General features: G+C 38.4%; 2 protein-coding genes across 7 annotated transcripts in view; one reads left to right on the forward strand and one right to left on the reverse strand.

The window, feature by feature from the left end:
* Window positions 1-9,488, forward strand: part of per3 (period circadian clock 3) — a 29,163-nt gene extending 19,675 nt beyond the window's left edge. For 4 of the 5 annotated variants that reach the window (XM_039674236.2, XM_039674239.2, XM_039674238.2 and 1 more), the window contains exons 18-23: window positions 38-298; window positions 1,251-1,924; window positions 2,855-3,047; window positions 3,441-3,615; window positions 4,027-4,177; window positions 6,131-9,488. In XM_039674236.2, coding sequence (XP_039530170.2) covers window positions 38-298; window positions 1,251-1,924; window positions 2,855-3,047; window positions 3,441-3,615; window positions 4,027-4,177; window positions 6,131-6,241 — 1,565 coding nt within the window. In that variant the 3' untranslated portion in view covers window positions 6,242-9,488. Of the gene's footprint in view, window positions 1-37; window positions 299-1,250; window positions 1,925-2,854; window positions 3,137-3,440; window positions 3,616-4,026; window positions 4,178-6,130 lie in introns of those variants that run through there. The other variant, XM_089125287.1, reaches the window with a different exon arrangement.
* Window positions 9,489-9,732: 244 nt separating this feature from the next.
* On the reverse strand, window positions 9,733-13,137 carry uts2b (urotensin 2, beta). Of its 2 annotated transcripts, XM_039674240.2 has the most exons (4): window positions 11,756-13,137; window positions 11,470-11,592; window positions 10,135-10,178; window positions 9,733-10,036 (listed from the first exon to the last, which is right to left on the reverse strand). In XM_039674240.2, exons 1-4 carry the CDS (start codon window positions 11,859-11,861, stop codon window positions 9,926-9,928), a joined length of 384 nt encoding a protein of 127 aa, XP_039530174.2. In that variant the 5' UTR covers window positions 11,862-13,137; the 3' UTR covers window positions 9,733-9,925. The 2 variants fall into 2 exon arrangements, with proteins under 2 accessions (XP_039530174.2, XP_088981414.1); XM_089125288.1 differs by having other exon boundaries at window positions 9,733-10,178.
* Window positions 13,138-13,647: the final 510 nt, after the last annotated feature.

Here is a 13,647-nt window from a genome sequence, read left to right on the forward strand (position 1 = left end):
AAATGTCTTACTGTACCTGCCCCTTCTCTTCCTCCAGAAGTCACAGCGTTGGAAGATGCTCCAATGGGTAGCGAGCCCACAGACTCCGCCCCCACCCCTGCATGCCCCGCCCCCAGCACCTCCTCAGCGGCTCAGGAGGAGATACTCCTGGTGGGTCTCACCAAAGAGGTGCTGTCCGCTCACACCCAGAATGAGGAGCAGCAATTCGTCGATCGTTTCCGACATCGTATCCTGCAGAGTCCGTACAGCTCCTACCTCCAACAGGACAACAGCAGCATGGCCCATTCTCATCACAGAGGTGTGTGTGGGAACGCTTCGGGAACTCTAAAATATAGTTATTTTGATGTATTTTTAAAGAAAATTCCCTAAAGTTTTGTGTGTGTATGGCGGATGCTAAAGCAAAACAGGCCTTTCTCCATGTCTAAAATTTGTTTTGTATTGTTAGATAATCCATACATACCTTGCTCATTTCTGTACGTGCTGTGGACGCACCCACCGCTAGCCTAGCTTAGCACAAAGACTGGATGTAAATGGCTTCATCTAGCCTACAAAATAACACCAACATTTTCCTATTTACATGTTTTGATTTTGTTTACTCACCGTGTGTACAAATAATAAGGTCACATGAGACCGCCATCTTCTAACCGTATACACACTGGGAACTATATTCTCAGAAGGCGTAGCACTGCTACTTCTGCGGAGTGAGTTAGTAGTACTTTATTGTTCGGCCTTCACTGTAAAAAATTTTTTTTTCACAACATTTTTTCTTTTGTCAAATCAACTTAAATCATTTATGTAGTTCAGATAACAATATTTTGAGAGTTTCTGATGGTTAAATCAATCTCCTTCATTGTATTAACTCAACTTTTCCATTTCAATGAACTCAAAATTTTAAGGCAACCAGGTCACTTCATTTTTTAAGTTAAACCAACAATATTTTTTTACAGTGTCGGCTGAAAGTTAGTTGTTGGTCTCGCCATACAATCACAAAACGATTAACAATACACAATATACATACATAGGAATTAAAATATTCACATTTACTTATTCAAAATACTTATTGCATTTGGTACAAAAGATTGTTTAAATATCAATTTAATCGTTTTTGGTGTTCTATATCGACGGCGTGATGGCAATAATTCAAAAACATGATTCAATGGTTGTGTTGTGTCTCTTAATATAGTCAAAGCTTTCCTCTGAACAGCAACAGTCACTATCAAACGATAAACCACTTTCCCATCTGCCCTCAGGTGATGTCGTGCGACCTCCGAACAAACACAAGCGTCCGAAACCAGAGGACTCGTCCGACAGCTACGGCTCCCAGCCGGGCAACTACTGGCCGCTTCCCGGACCCACCGGAGCGCCCCATTCCTCCTGGCCTTCCTCAGAGTCATCTCAGCTCCCGCCATCCAACATCGGCTTTGTGCCGCCCATGCAAACCGCCCCGTACTTCGCCGTCGGTGCGGATCAGCAGCCCATGGTGGTCCAGCCTGACCAAGGTCTCCAGAACCTCCAGCCCATGACTCCCATGATGGTTGTGCTTCTTCCTAGCTACCCCATGTACCCCGGCACCAATGGCATGTACCTCCAGGGGATGCCCGTTGCTGCGCCTGGAGTCGTTCCCCAGACTCCCTTTAATATGGGTGGGTTTGTCCCACCTGGTGCCCACATGGCTCATGGGTCTCCATTGCAGGGACATGTTCCAGGGTCCACCGTCACAGCCGGTGCCTCCGCAGAGGTCGACTCGATTCCCACCCCTTGGTTTGGGGAAGACCTTGATGCAGCACAGCCCACAGCGCTCTTCTCCAGCTCTCGCTCCAGCTCACCCATCCAGCTGAACTTACTCCAGGAGGAGCTGACCAAACCCACCGAACCCCTGAACAGCGCCGGTCCTGAGAGTCTGCACCAGCACCACGCCAAAACGGTGAGACCCAAAACATTGACTTCTGGGTTGGCTTGGATTCTTCTTGGAAGCTGAAACACACTGCGTTGAGACATGATTTACTCCATCTGAAACAGTTTTATGAAGTATTTTTCGAATACTTTTCTCATTTTTATGCAGTAAGTTCTTATGACCTCATATTTTGTTATTATATTATTGTTATTCAAGTATTTCAATATTAAAATGTCAAAATATTTGTAAAGATACTTTACAAGTATTTATATGTTTATCACAAGTACTTTACAAGAAAAGGGCCTCAAGCACCAAATTGACTTTTCATGAATTATTAAAATTATTAAAATACTAAAATACTTTATAATATTTAAGTAAAATATTCAAATTTAAATAATTTTTTTTTAAATATATATATATATATATATATTTAAAATCTTTATAAAAATGAATGTGGGGCCATAAGAGGCCAATTATCATTTTAATGATGATTAAAATACTTAGTTACTAACATTTGTGTGAAAGGTAATATTTGAATGTAAAATATTTTTAAAAACAATATATATTTTAAATGTTAATAAACCTGTCAACATTAATGTGAAAGTGCCAAAAGAGAAATAACAAATTATTTTAGTAATTATTTAAATATTTCACGTAATTAAAACATATTTAAATACTTGCAAAACTTCATATGAAATGGCCTTAAGTGGCTGATTTTTTTGTATTATTATTATTATTATTATTGTTATTATTAGACTGCATTATATATTTAGGTGAAATATATCTAAAATCTATATTGTATATATTTATTTATTTATAATTATATTTATTTATTTATTTATAATTAAATTTATTTATTTATAATTAAAATTTATTTATTTATAATTAAATTTATTATATTATATTATATTATATTATATTATATTATATTATATTATATTATTATCTATCTGCTGACAGGAAGAAGCTCCCAGTGAGTCGGGGAACCAGGACGCCAATTCTACCTCCAGCGAAATGCTTGACCAATTGCTACAGGAGGATGCCCGCTCAGGAACCGGCTCCAACGCGTCGGGCAGTGGCTCCGGAGAGTCGGGAGGCTCACTGGGCTCCGGATCCGGACTGGGATCTAACGGAACGTCAACCAGCCATACCGGTGCTGTTCAAAATCATATATCCATTACACTCAGTGTTGTGTGGACAGAATTAGGCACTTCCACCACAAAATAGCTTTTTTTCTGTAGCTGGTGTTAAGAGACTTTGGATTAGTGGTCTAGTTTCAACTAGACTGCGTGAAAGTCTCCCAGAAGATTATGCAAAAATGAAAAATTTACTCCCCGTCATTTTGTTCCAAACATGCGGTAAAAACTAAAAAAGTGTGAAAAACAAAAGAGTTTTCTCTCAGAAATTGTGTGTAAATTTCATGGCATGTAACCAATTGAATTGAACTTGACATTTTGAAGTTTTATTTGTTAAAAAATGGAATTTTTACAGTTTACATGACATTTAAAACATCATTAAACTGAGCCCTGACGTTTCACGTTTACAGGCAGCAGCGAGTACTTCGCAAGCAACGATTCGTCGGACACGTCCCGAAAGGCGCGCAAGTCCGCGGAGGCCCAGGAAAAGGAGCATACGGCCCTCACGCACGTGGACAACCCTCTGTGGAGCACAATCAAGCAGACACCAGAGCCAATCATGATGACCTATCGGATCAGCCCCAGGTAACGGACCCGGAGGAACCTCTTCTCCCTCTGTCCTTCTCTCCCTCTTCCTCTCAATCCCGGGTTCCCGCTCATTCCTCTGAGAAACCTGTGGGAAACGTGACATTCTCAGCATCTCTTTCCACAGGGGATAGCGATAGCGCTGCCAGGCTCTCTCGCTGAGGTAGTTCTGATCAAGCTAAATGTCTCATTGCGCCGTCAGCCCTGAGGTAGGTGACTCCAGGTGACGGTACACAATGAGACCCGTGTTTAGCGGCTTGATGAAGTGGATCCTTTTAAAAAGCTCCTGATTATGGAAGGAATACGCCAGTCCAAAATGCTTTAGCAGTGTTTAGATGCGGTGTGCTGTTCAGTGTCATCTAGCAGCGTGCCTGAGTAAGTTTGGTTTTGTGTGTGTGGATGTCCATGCAGGGATCAGGAGCAGGTTCTGCAGGAAGACCGAGAGAAGCTGCTTCTGATGCAGCCCATGCAGCCCTGGTTCACCCTGGACCAGAAGAAGGAGCTCGCTGAGGTTCATCCCTGGATCCGTCAGCACACCTTCCCACAGGAGATCAACACACAGGTCGAGAGCTTCTCATTTATGTCAGGATCGAACATGTGTACCATTGTAGATCTATATATTGGCCATATTCATACATTTGAGATGACAGGGAGTTTCTCCTTGTGTCAGATGTTTTCCTGTAATATGTAAACAATTTAAAATAACCAGTTGAATCTATTTTAAAATGTAGTTTATTTCTGTGATGCAAAAGTGTCACATGATCCTTCAGAAATCATTAATATGACCCTGCGCCACAATACGAGTCACAACAAGGGTCTTTTTTATTTTTTTGTTTAGAGTTATACACAGTGATGGGAATAATGGCGTTATAAATAAATGGTGTTTATCTCTCAGTAAAGAGTAATCAAACGAATTACTGTTTCCCCCGTTAAAACGCCACTAGCGTTAATTACAATAAAGTGTGACGTTACTATAGCCTAATTGAGCTCACTGAAGGTGAGTCGGCTCTCTCTCCACCATAGGAGCTGAAACGTTTTTTCTCTGGTGTGTGTGTGTGTGTGTTTATGAGGCGCCGGACTGGACTAAAGCGACAATGTGCAAGATAGTGTGTCCGAGAGCGCGCTCGACTGCGCGAGAGAGATCGAGTGTGTCCGAGCATTATATTTTTATAGTATGTTTATACATAAAGTACAAATTTCTGCATTAGAATAATCTCTGTAGCCTTTTGGTATCATCTGCAATGTTTTAATTAATTTACATGGTTATTTAAATAAAATCTAAAAAAATATCCTGCAGGGAACTGTTTATCCTGTTTATCATTTTAATATTCACTACAAAGAGTGTATGTATATTTTATTATTATTATTTATTCATTTTTGGTACATTTAAACATAATTTATTTTTAGACTTATTTGTTGGCCAGTTGTGGTCTGTGCAATATTAAATATTAAAATTTGAAGAGTTCAGATGCAAAAGCCTCTAAATGCCATTTGAAATTTTCTTCTTTAATGATGATTTTTGTCAAGCTTGTATATTTAAGTTCAGTGATTTCACTTAAATGGCAATGATAATTACCTATTAATTGTTATTTAAGGGAAATTACTGAACTTAAATATACAAGTTTGACAAAAATCATCATTAAAGATGAAAATTTCAAATGGCATTTAGAGGCTTTTGCATCTGAACTCTTCATTTCTAAACCTAAACCTAAAATTATGTTTTATTGTACTACGATAGTAATGATAATATTTAAAATAATATATTGAGTTTTATAGGCATCTCCGACATTGTCCTACACCAACATTACGATAGTGTTAGATTAGTGTACATTTTTTTATTATATAATTTATTCTATAGTGTCCATTTCATTAATTTAACATATTTAATATTGGGTGCATCCAAGTTATTTGACATTAATTTTTTTTTTTTAAGTAACGCAATAGTTACTTTCCCTGGTAATTAGTTACTTTTATAATGATTTAACTCCGTTACTATTTGTTGGAAGGAACTAGTAACTATAACTCATTACTTTTTTTAAGTAACATGCCGAACACTGGTTATACACCATATGAAAGCTGAATAAATACGCTTTCCATTGATGTATGGGTTGTTAGCATATGGCAATATTTGGCCAAGATAAAACTATCTATACTATCTATAGAAAAGATAAACTATCTATAGAAAATCTGAGGGTGCAAAAAAATCTAAACATTGAAAAAATCGGCTTAAAAGTTGTCCATTTATGTCCAAAAAAAACGATCATTTTGACTCATATGATGTATTGTTGGCTCTTGCCAAAAAATATACCCGTGACCGTACTTGTGACCCTGGACCACAAAACCAGATTTGCTGCTCAAGAAATATTTTGTATTTATTGTCATTTCTCAATTTGGTGCATCTTATATACATCATATCAATATTATATCAACCATCAGCATCAGCCTGACTCATGGTTTCTATCTAGCACTGAAGCATATCATGATCTCATAGATTTCTTTTAAAATCTTTTTCCAGGGCTGTGTGAGTTGTAACTCCATGGAATCGGGTGAGAAACTGAATCTTCAAACTGACCCTCCAGACAGCTCCTGTCCGTCACAGGACACCAAACCCACCACAGACACCTGAAAGCTCTCCTCTGCTTAGACAATCACTGCAACTGCTGGACCTCCGGCTCTCTGGGACTCTGAGTCCTCTGCTCTCAGCTGGGAAACGTAGGAAGGGAGAGCCGTTCGTGTGCCAGCCTCTCATAATCCCGCCATCCAACATCGGCTTTGTGCCGCCCATGGCAGTGCCCACGCAAATCGCCCCTTACCTCACCGTCGGTGTGGCCCATGCTGGTCCAGCCTGACTCCCATGATGACTTTCCTACTTCCTCTGATGTTTGTACGCTCGCAGGAGATGGACGGTTCATGACCATGCGTTTCTCTCTGCTGTTCTCCTTTACAAACAGTCCATGGACCCAAGCAACTGTGAATATCATACTATAATTTGTATAGTAGTTTTTTAGGCTGTTTTTTTAAAATGTTTTTTTTATGTGTCCTCTACTGAATTTTGCAGGCTCAGGAGGGGTTATGATCTCCCAGAAGTACCTGTAATGAGTTTCTAACCACTTGCACAGGTAAAAATGTCCCATAAATCCAGCATCCTGTTCAGTTGTTAAACAACATTAGCACTCACCGCCAAAAAAGATAAAAGCGTCTATGAATGGAAATGAATGAATGTCCAAAGCTTTACTTTACTGCTGCTTATTTTGACCGCTTCATCTCAAACTAGTCTTCTGTTTAATTCGTCCTCATCGAGCAGAATCCCCACAGTTCAGCAACCCAGTAATGAGAGGGGTGATTGAGTTCATCCAATCCAAACGGATGATTTGAATGAGGACTTAAATGAGTTTTTCTGTCAGTGTTGGACACACAGTGTGTTAATTCATTGTCTCTGTTCTCAGTTTCAAATAATGTTTCCACCATACAGGTGTCTGAAAGATGTCTTTTATATAAGTTATGGTGTAATGACTGTATTCTGAAGATTGGGTTGATGGTTAAATATATAGATCGGTGTGTCAAAAACATAACTGGGTCACATTTCTCCCGAAAATAAAAAAGAAATACAAATATAATTGAAGCTGCAAGAAGCCAATGTCCTCATATACATACATGGCTCCTTGGACCAAGACACTGCGTGCCAATTTTCGAGTCAATCGCACTAACGCTCGGGTTGTGTTAGCCATTTTCATGTTTTTTTTCCCCTCCAATAGCGCCACCAAGTGGACAATTTTCCCTTTTTTTTTTTCACTTGACCAAAGTTTGAGCCCGTACACACATGTACCAAGTTTGGTGAATAATATATCATACCGTTCAAGAGTTATCTACATTTTGGCACACAGTTTAACATGCTTTGAAAACAGAAAGAAATATTTAATGTTCAATTTTCTCTACTTTTCATTATTAAATCCCTCAATAGTGTTCAGAATAAGTTTTGCGATCCTGAATGTTTGCGCGTGTGTGCGCATGTATGTGTGTGTGGGTTCCAATGTTCCAGAGAACCAGTTTGACAAGCATTCTGACAACAGTGATTATCTTATCTGTATATAAACTGTTGAAACGTGCATTCCCTTGAACAGTATTGAGAATTTATATGGCATAAACTCAGACAAAATATAATTGTGTTTAAGTGATTGCTAAGTGATTTTATAATATGAATCCAAAAGCACCTGTGAAAAGACTTAATTTATAAGTAGAATGAACAGCAGAGGGCAGTAGATGACCACTTTCATTTGAAACATCTTATCCACCAGTAAAACAAAGCAGTTCTCTATTAAGCATGCTTGCACAAAGGCACGCACACAAACAAAGACAAATGTTTTTGGGATATGTTATTGTGAAAATATCTTTTATCTATAAGCATTTCACATATTTATTTGTGATCTAATAATATAAAACTATATTACCAGTCCATCATAATAATAAAAAAAAATAGATTTAAGCATTTGTTTGTTAATCATATTAAAAAGATTAAAAATATGTCTAATCCTGCAGTACCCTCTAGTGGACAACAGTGGGATTACAGACTCCAACTTACAGTTGAAATGAATGAGAATTTGGTTTTTCACGTGTGTCTTGGGAACAAGAAGGCGAATAATCTGAAACTCGGCGTATAGATAGTGCCCGAGGGGCCCTCTGGGTAGGGAGTTACGGCCGTTCATAGTCAGGGGTCGAGGATAGATTTCGCTCTAGGGCCCGGGGAGGTTGTTTTCATGTTTTCATGTTTATTTCCTGTTATAGTGCCACAAAGTGGCTAATCGGCGTGTTTTTTTTTTGGGGGGGGGTTGGACCAAAGATTGCGCTCATACATAAGTGTACTGAGTTAGTGAAAATATATCATACCGGTCACAAGTTATAGCCATTTTAGCAATATTAGCCCCACCTACTTCGAACGTTTTGGCATCCCGTTGCAAGGGTGAATCACCAAACGAAATTATTTCAGTAACTTTTTGTCTTGAGACCTCTAGATGATGCATGTCGAGTGAATCTGCCTATGAGTTCAAAAAAGTTGATTTTTCCCAAAATTGTAATAATCATTTCATACCGGAAATGAAATCGGAAAGTCTTGAGCCAAGGATTACAGTGATATAAGACACTTGAGTCTATTAGACAAACATTTTGTCGCTGTAGTGCCATCTATCTTTCAAATCTCAAGCCCTTATGGTTTGGTCTGCACGATCAGTCAATAATAAAAATCCAATAATTACAATAGGACACTAACCCTAACCCCTAAATATATATATATATATATTCTCCGCCAAAATTATGACTATTGTTGGGCCGTTATGATTATTAGCATAGTTATGGAGTGAAAACGGTCTCAAAACCTTTCTCATGCATTTGTGGAAGGTTTTGAGACTGTTTTCACTCCATACATAGTGACATTTATTTTCATGATGTCTGTTTCGGAAAAAAAAAAAAACATGCTTACTGGTTGTAATACAAAAATTGCAATGCAATGTAGTCTTAATGGCTCTAAAAATTGTCTTAATTATTTGTCTTTATATAGATTTTTGTTTTTGTTTCTGGTGAGTTGTGACCTGAATATGTTACATGAGATTCACTGGTAAATATAAAACGGATCAAACCCATCATAAAGCATCCAGAAAGACCAACTCATTGCAGTGTACCGTACAGTTTTCACCAAACCTCATTCTTGTCATCTTGTCTTTTTTATTTATCTGTGTCAGAGCTTAAGTGTGTCGTTGTGAGTGTGTTTCTGTGCTGTTGCTGATGTCACAGGTGTATTGTTTTTTTCCCGTATGTGGGTTGTTGCGGTAACAGAACTTTTTGGCCTGTCAGTCCGGACGAAAATGTATTTTAAAATGTATTTTACGGGGATAAAAAGTGCAAAAGACAATGAATTATGTAAAAAGCCATTTTGTCTAAACTTCAGGGAAATATTTTGACACCACATGATAACTATGAATAAAAAAAAAACATAATGACTTGTATATAATCCTCAAATTTCTCATTTTCATCCACTTTTGTATTTTGTCGCTTTTAACGGTCTTAAGTATTTCACGTTTACACGAACACATCCAAAGCCAATTTTCTTAAACATATTTACTTTATTTACATCAAAGCTAAAGAGCAGGTATGTACAAATACATTTTCAGCTATTTTTCCTACAAACATAAATGATTTTTTGCAATTTTGGTGCACCAGGCCCACAAAGTTTGTGCACGAGTTTTGAAAACAACATGTAAAGCTCATGAGAACACCAGCATGCACACAGGAGCATGTAAGTGTTTTCCCACTGGCTGATTCAGACACAGTATTTCCAGAAACACTCAGTGTTACTGCCTCGCTTGCGGTTTTGCTTTCTGCCGCCCAGGAAACGACTCAGAGGATTCAACAACTGCTTTTCCAGCAAGACCTGAACGACAAACATAAGTAGATATATTTAAATAAAACGTCATCACTGTCTCTTGATATAATATTGAATGATGATAGGGTTTCAATAAAGTCAGTCACGTCTTTTACAGCTTGACTCGGGACAAATCCAGCTGTTCTGAGGCCTGTGAGAAAGAAGAATAAGGCCAGAAGAGAGTGAGTTGCAGTCCCATCTGTTTAAGGTACTTTATTACGGGATTAATGTAAGAAAAAGTGGGGGCAATATACAGCGCTTGACACTATCAATGCTCCGAGCGGGGCTGCCCTCTTGAAATACCGGCCGCCTATGCAAGTTTGGACCATCTTTGGCCAGGTCATGTGACCCATAGACATGATGTGACCTAGAGAACGTATTGCTTTACAACGTCACGTGACCACAGGCTCAGAAGAGTCAAGGAAAAAACGAAACGAGAAACTAACCGCTTGAGAAAAATTAAGGTTTTTGATGAAAACATTTCAGGATTTTTCTCCATGTAGGCTAATGGACTTAAATGGTAACCAAACGGTTCAAGGTCAAAAAGACAGTGTCAGTGCAAACTGTTCAAAGGGCTTTAAACAATTCAGATGATGAATAAGGAGCTTATCAAGTGAAACGATCGCTCATTTTAAAAAAAAAAATAACAAAGTTTAAGTTTTATAAGCTCAAATGCTCGCCTTGCTCTGTTCTGTGATGCACATTCGTGACTCTCCTATTCAAACTCATTTATCAAAATGAACAAATCTTTTTTCATATCCTTTGGTTCATTCTACGAACGAAATTTTTTTAAAAAAAGCCCTTTGAACGGTTTGCACTGAAACTGTCTTTTGGACCTTGAACCGTTTGGACCCCATTGAAGTCCATTATATGGAGAAAAATCCTGGAATGTTTTCATCAAAAACCTTCATTTCTTTTCGACTAAAGAAAGAGTGACAGGGACATCTTGTCACCCCCAAGCACAATGGGAGTGAGTAAATTATCAGCAAAAGTTTTTTTTTTAAAGTGAACAACTACGTTATAGGGGCCACACCTTATTTCCACTAGTTATTTACGACAGTACAAGTACTCTAGGTGTCGCTGTTTGACAAAAACGGAATTCACTGTATACCTTTCATAAAATGTTTTGCAAACTATCCCGAGAGTTGTCATGACTGAACCAATGTTAATACATCAAATTGTTAAGTGTTTACAATTTGCTTCTCCTACACAGCAATGAATTAATTTCTCATGTTTTTCCTTAATGAAAAAAGACCCCAGTAACCTCACATTTGAGTTTGAACTCTTGAGACCAAACGATCTGAGCTTTCTGTATGACAACTAACTCTTTTTATTCTTTCTCCTCAGGAGAAGCATCTATAAAAAAAAAAAAAAGACTAAGCACTGAAGTTGTTCTGTGTATATTGCCTTCAACAAAGATCATATTTAAAGCTACAGCTCACCATCACTGCTGATGTCTCCGGTGATGAGGGACGGGTAACCGAATCCCGCGGGACCCTGGGACAGATACGCTTGTTCCGAGTAACTCAGGTCTTCTGGACTGACCGCCTGCTCCTCTTCAAGAACTACAGATGAAAATGACAGATATCACAATTCAGTCTTGAAGAATGCTTATGATATGCTCAGCTCTGGGTTGTTGAATTGTGAACATGCAACATTTTGTATATTGTATGCTCAGACTAACATGGCTTTCAGGTTGTTGGATCAGTGTGTGAGAGAGAGACTTACCAGGCCTGGTGAAGCTCATCTCTGCCGGATGGACCACCGGATGCCCCAGCAGAGGCTCCAGGACGGTGAGAAGCAAGGCAAAAAACAGAAACAGTTTACACATCATGATGACACGACACGTAGATACACAAACTCTCTCTTGTGCGACTCATCTCAAAGTGTTTGTCCTGGACTTATATACTCTCCATCACTGGCCATGTCATCTCCTCCCCACCTTTTACATATCCCGTGCTTGTAAATTCACAGAGGATAAATTAATGTATCAATAAACCCGAAAGACAGATGCGGGTCTGTGCGTCAGGGATGGGATGTGATCCAGACGAGTTCATAAATCCCACCGAACGCAGGTGGGAGAACGGTAGAGCTTGCGGGATGGGTCGGCCAGGCAAATTGCCCACTTAATTCATTTATTTAAGAGGATGCTGAGATTTATTTCCCACGATGCCCACTGCGGCTCCTCGAGTGTTTCATCCTTACGGCCCTTCGCAGCTTCTATTTTAAGAGACTCAGAAACGGGACAGATTGGAGATGGCAGACAGAAAGAGTGACCAATATTCTTAATGGTGTAAATAAAGTAGAAAAGGTGAGAGCTATTCTGGCCTCAGAGCCGCATGTCAACTTTATTAGTCTGAGTGATGGACACACTGCTGACTCTGCAACCCACACATCCATCCATCCATCCATCCATCCATCCATCCATCTATCCATATATCCATATATCCATCTATCCATCTATCTATCTATCTATCCATCTATCCATCTATCCATCTATCCATCTATCCATCTATCCATCTATCCATCTATCCATCTATCCATCCATCCATCTATCCATCCATCCATCCATCCATCTATCTATCTATCTACAGGGTCACTGTATAAATGAAATGCCCATTTCTGCCTCTTTTGGATTTCTTAGACCTACATTTGTGCATTTTAAGGTGTTTGAAGGTCATAAAAATGGTATAACAACAGCTTTAAAAGCATGTCAGTGGGCAGTAGCATAAAATACTGTATTATTCTTAATGCGAATGAGGATGTTGTATGTTGAAATGAATGATCCACGCTTGGATGCAAATGCAAAATGTTTCTGCTTATTGTTGACAATACACAATCACATATTCCAAATAGGAATAGTGATATGGAGAAATATTTAGATGTTATTTCAATCAAACACCTGTGCAATCATTTTGTGTCCAGAGGAAAAGGAGCAATTTATATATTAGCATTAAAGATTGGTTTCAGCAACTAGTTTCTTTTTAAGGTTATCTAATCAATATTTTTGGCACTAATCTGTTAAGTTAAAGTTCAATTGTGCACTCATAAAGACAGTCACTAGTCGCCACCTGCTGGCTTAATAATGCAAGTTGGGCAAACACAGACAAGCGGAGTGATACAAACGGTGAAAAGGCTGAAAATGGTGAAATATTCGAGCACATTCGAGGACCATACAAATATATATATATATATATATATATATATATATATATATATATATATACTTAAATGTTCTAAATATATATTTATACTCATGAATTGAGCTTATAGTTTATGTAATTAGCAAATAACATCTGTTAAATAGGAGGCGTAAAGATATAGAGCAAGTCTCAAATTTTCAATACCTAGGTCATTGATGATAAACTTTCCTTCCAAGACAATGTGGATTTTATACATAAGAACACTAGACAGTGTTTACTTAGGAAGTTAAGAAATTTTGACATTGAAAGGAGGATCTTAACCATTGTTTATAGATCAATGATTGAAAGTATTTTAACTTAGTTATAATATTGTCTCATGGTAGTCTTACAGCGAAACAGAAGAATAAACTAACACGAGTAATCAATGAAGCAAATAAGATCATCGGCCAAAAACAGACCACATTGCAAGAGCTATTC

This window comes from Pimephales promelas, chromosome 21 (genome assembly GCF_988280905.1).
Source record: "Pimephales promelas chromosome 21, fPimPro1.hap1.1, whole genome shotgun sequence".
In the NCBI taxonomy this organism is placed as follows: Eukaryota; Metazoa; Chordata; class Actinopteri; order Cypriniformes; family Leuciscidae; genus Pimephales; species Pimephales promelas.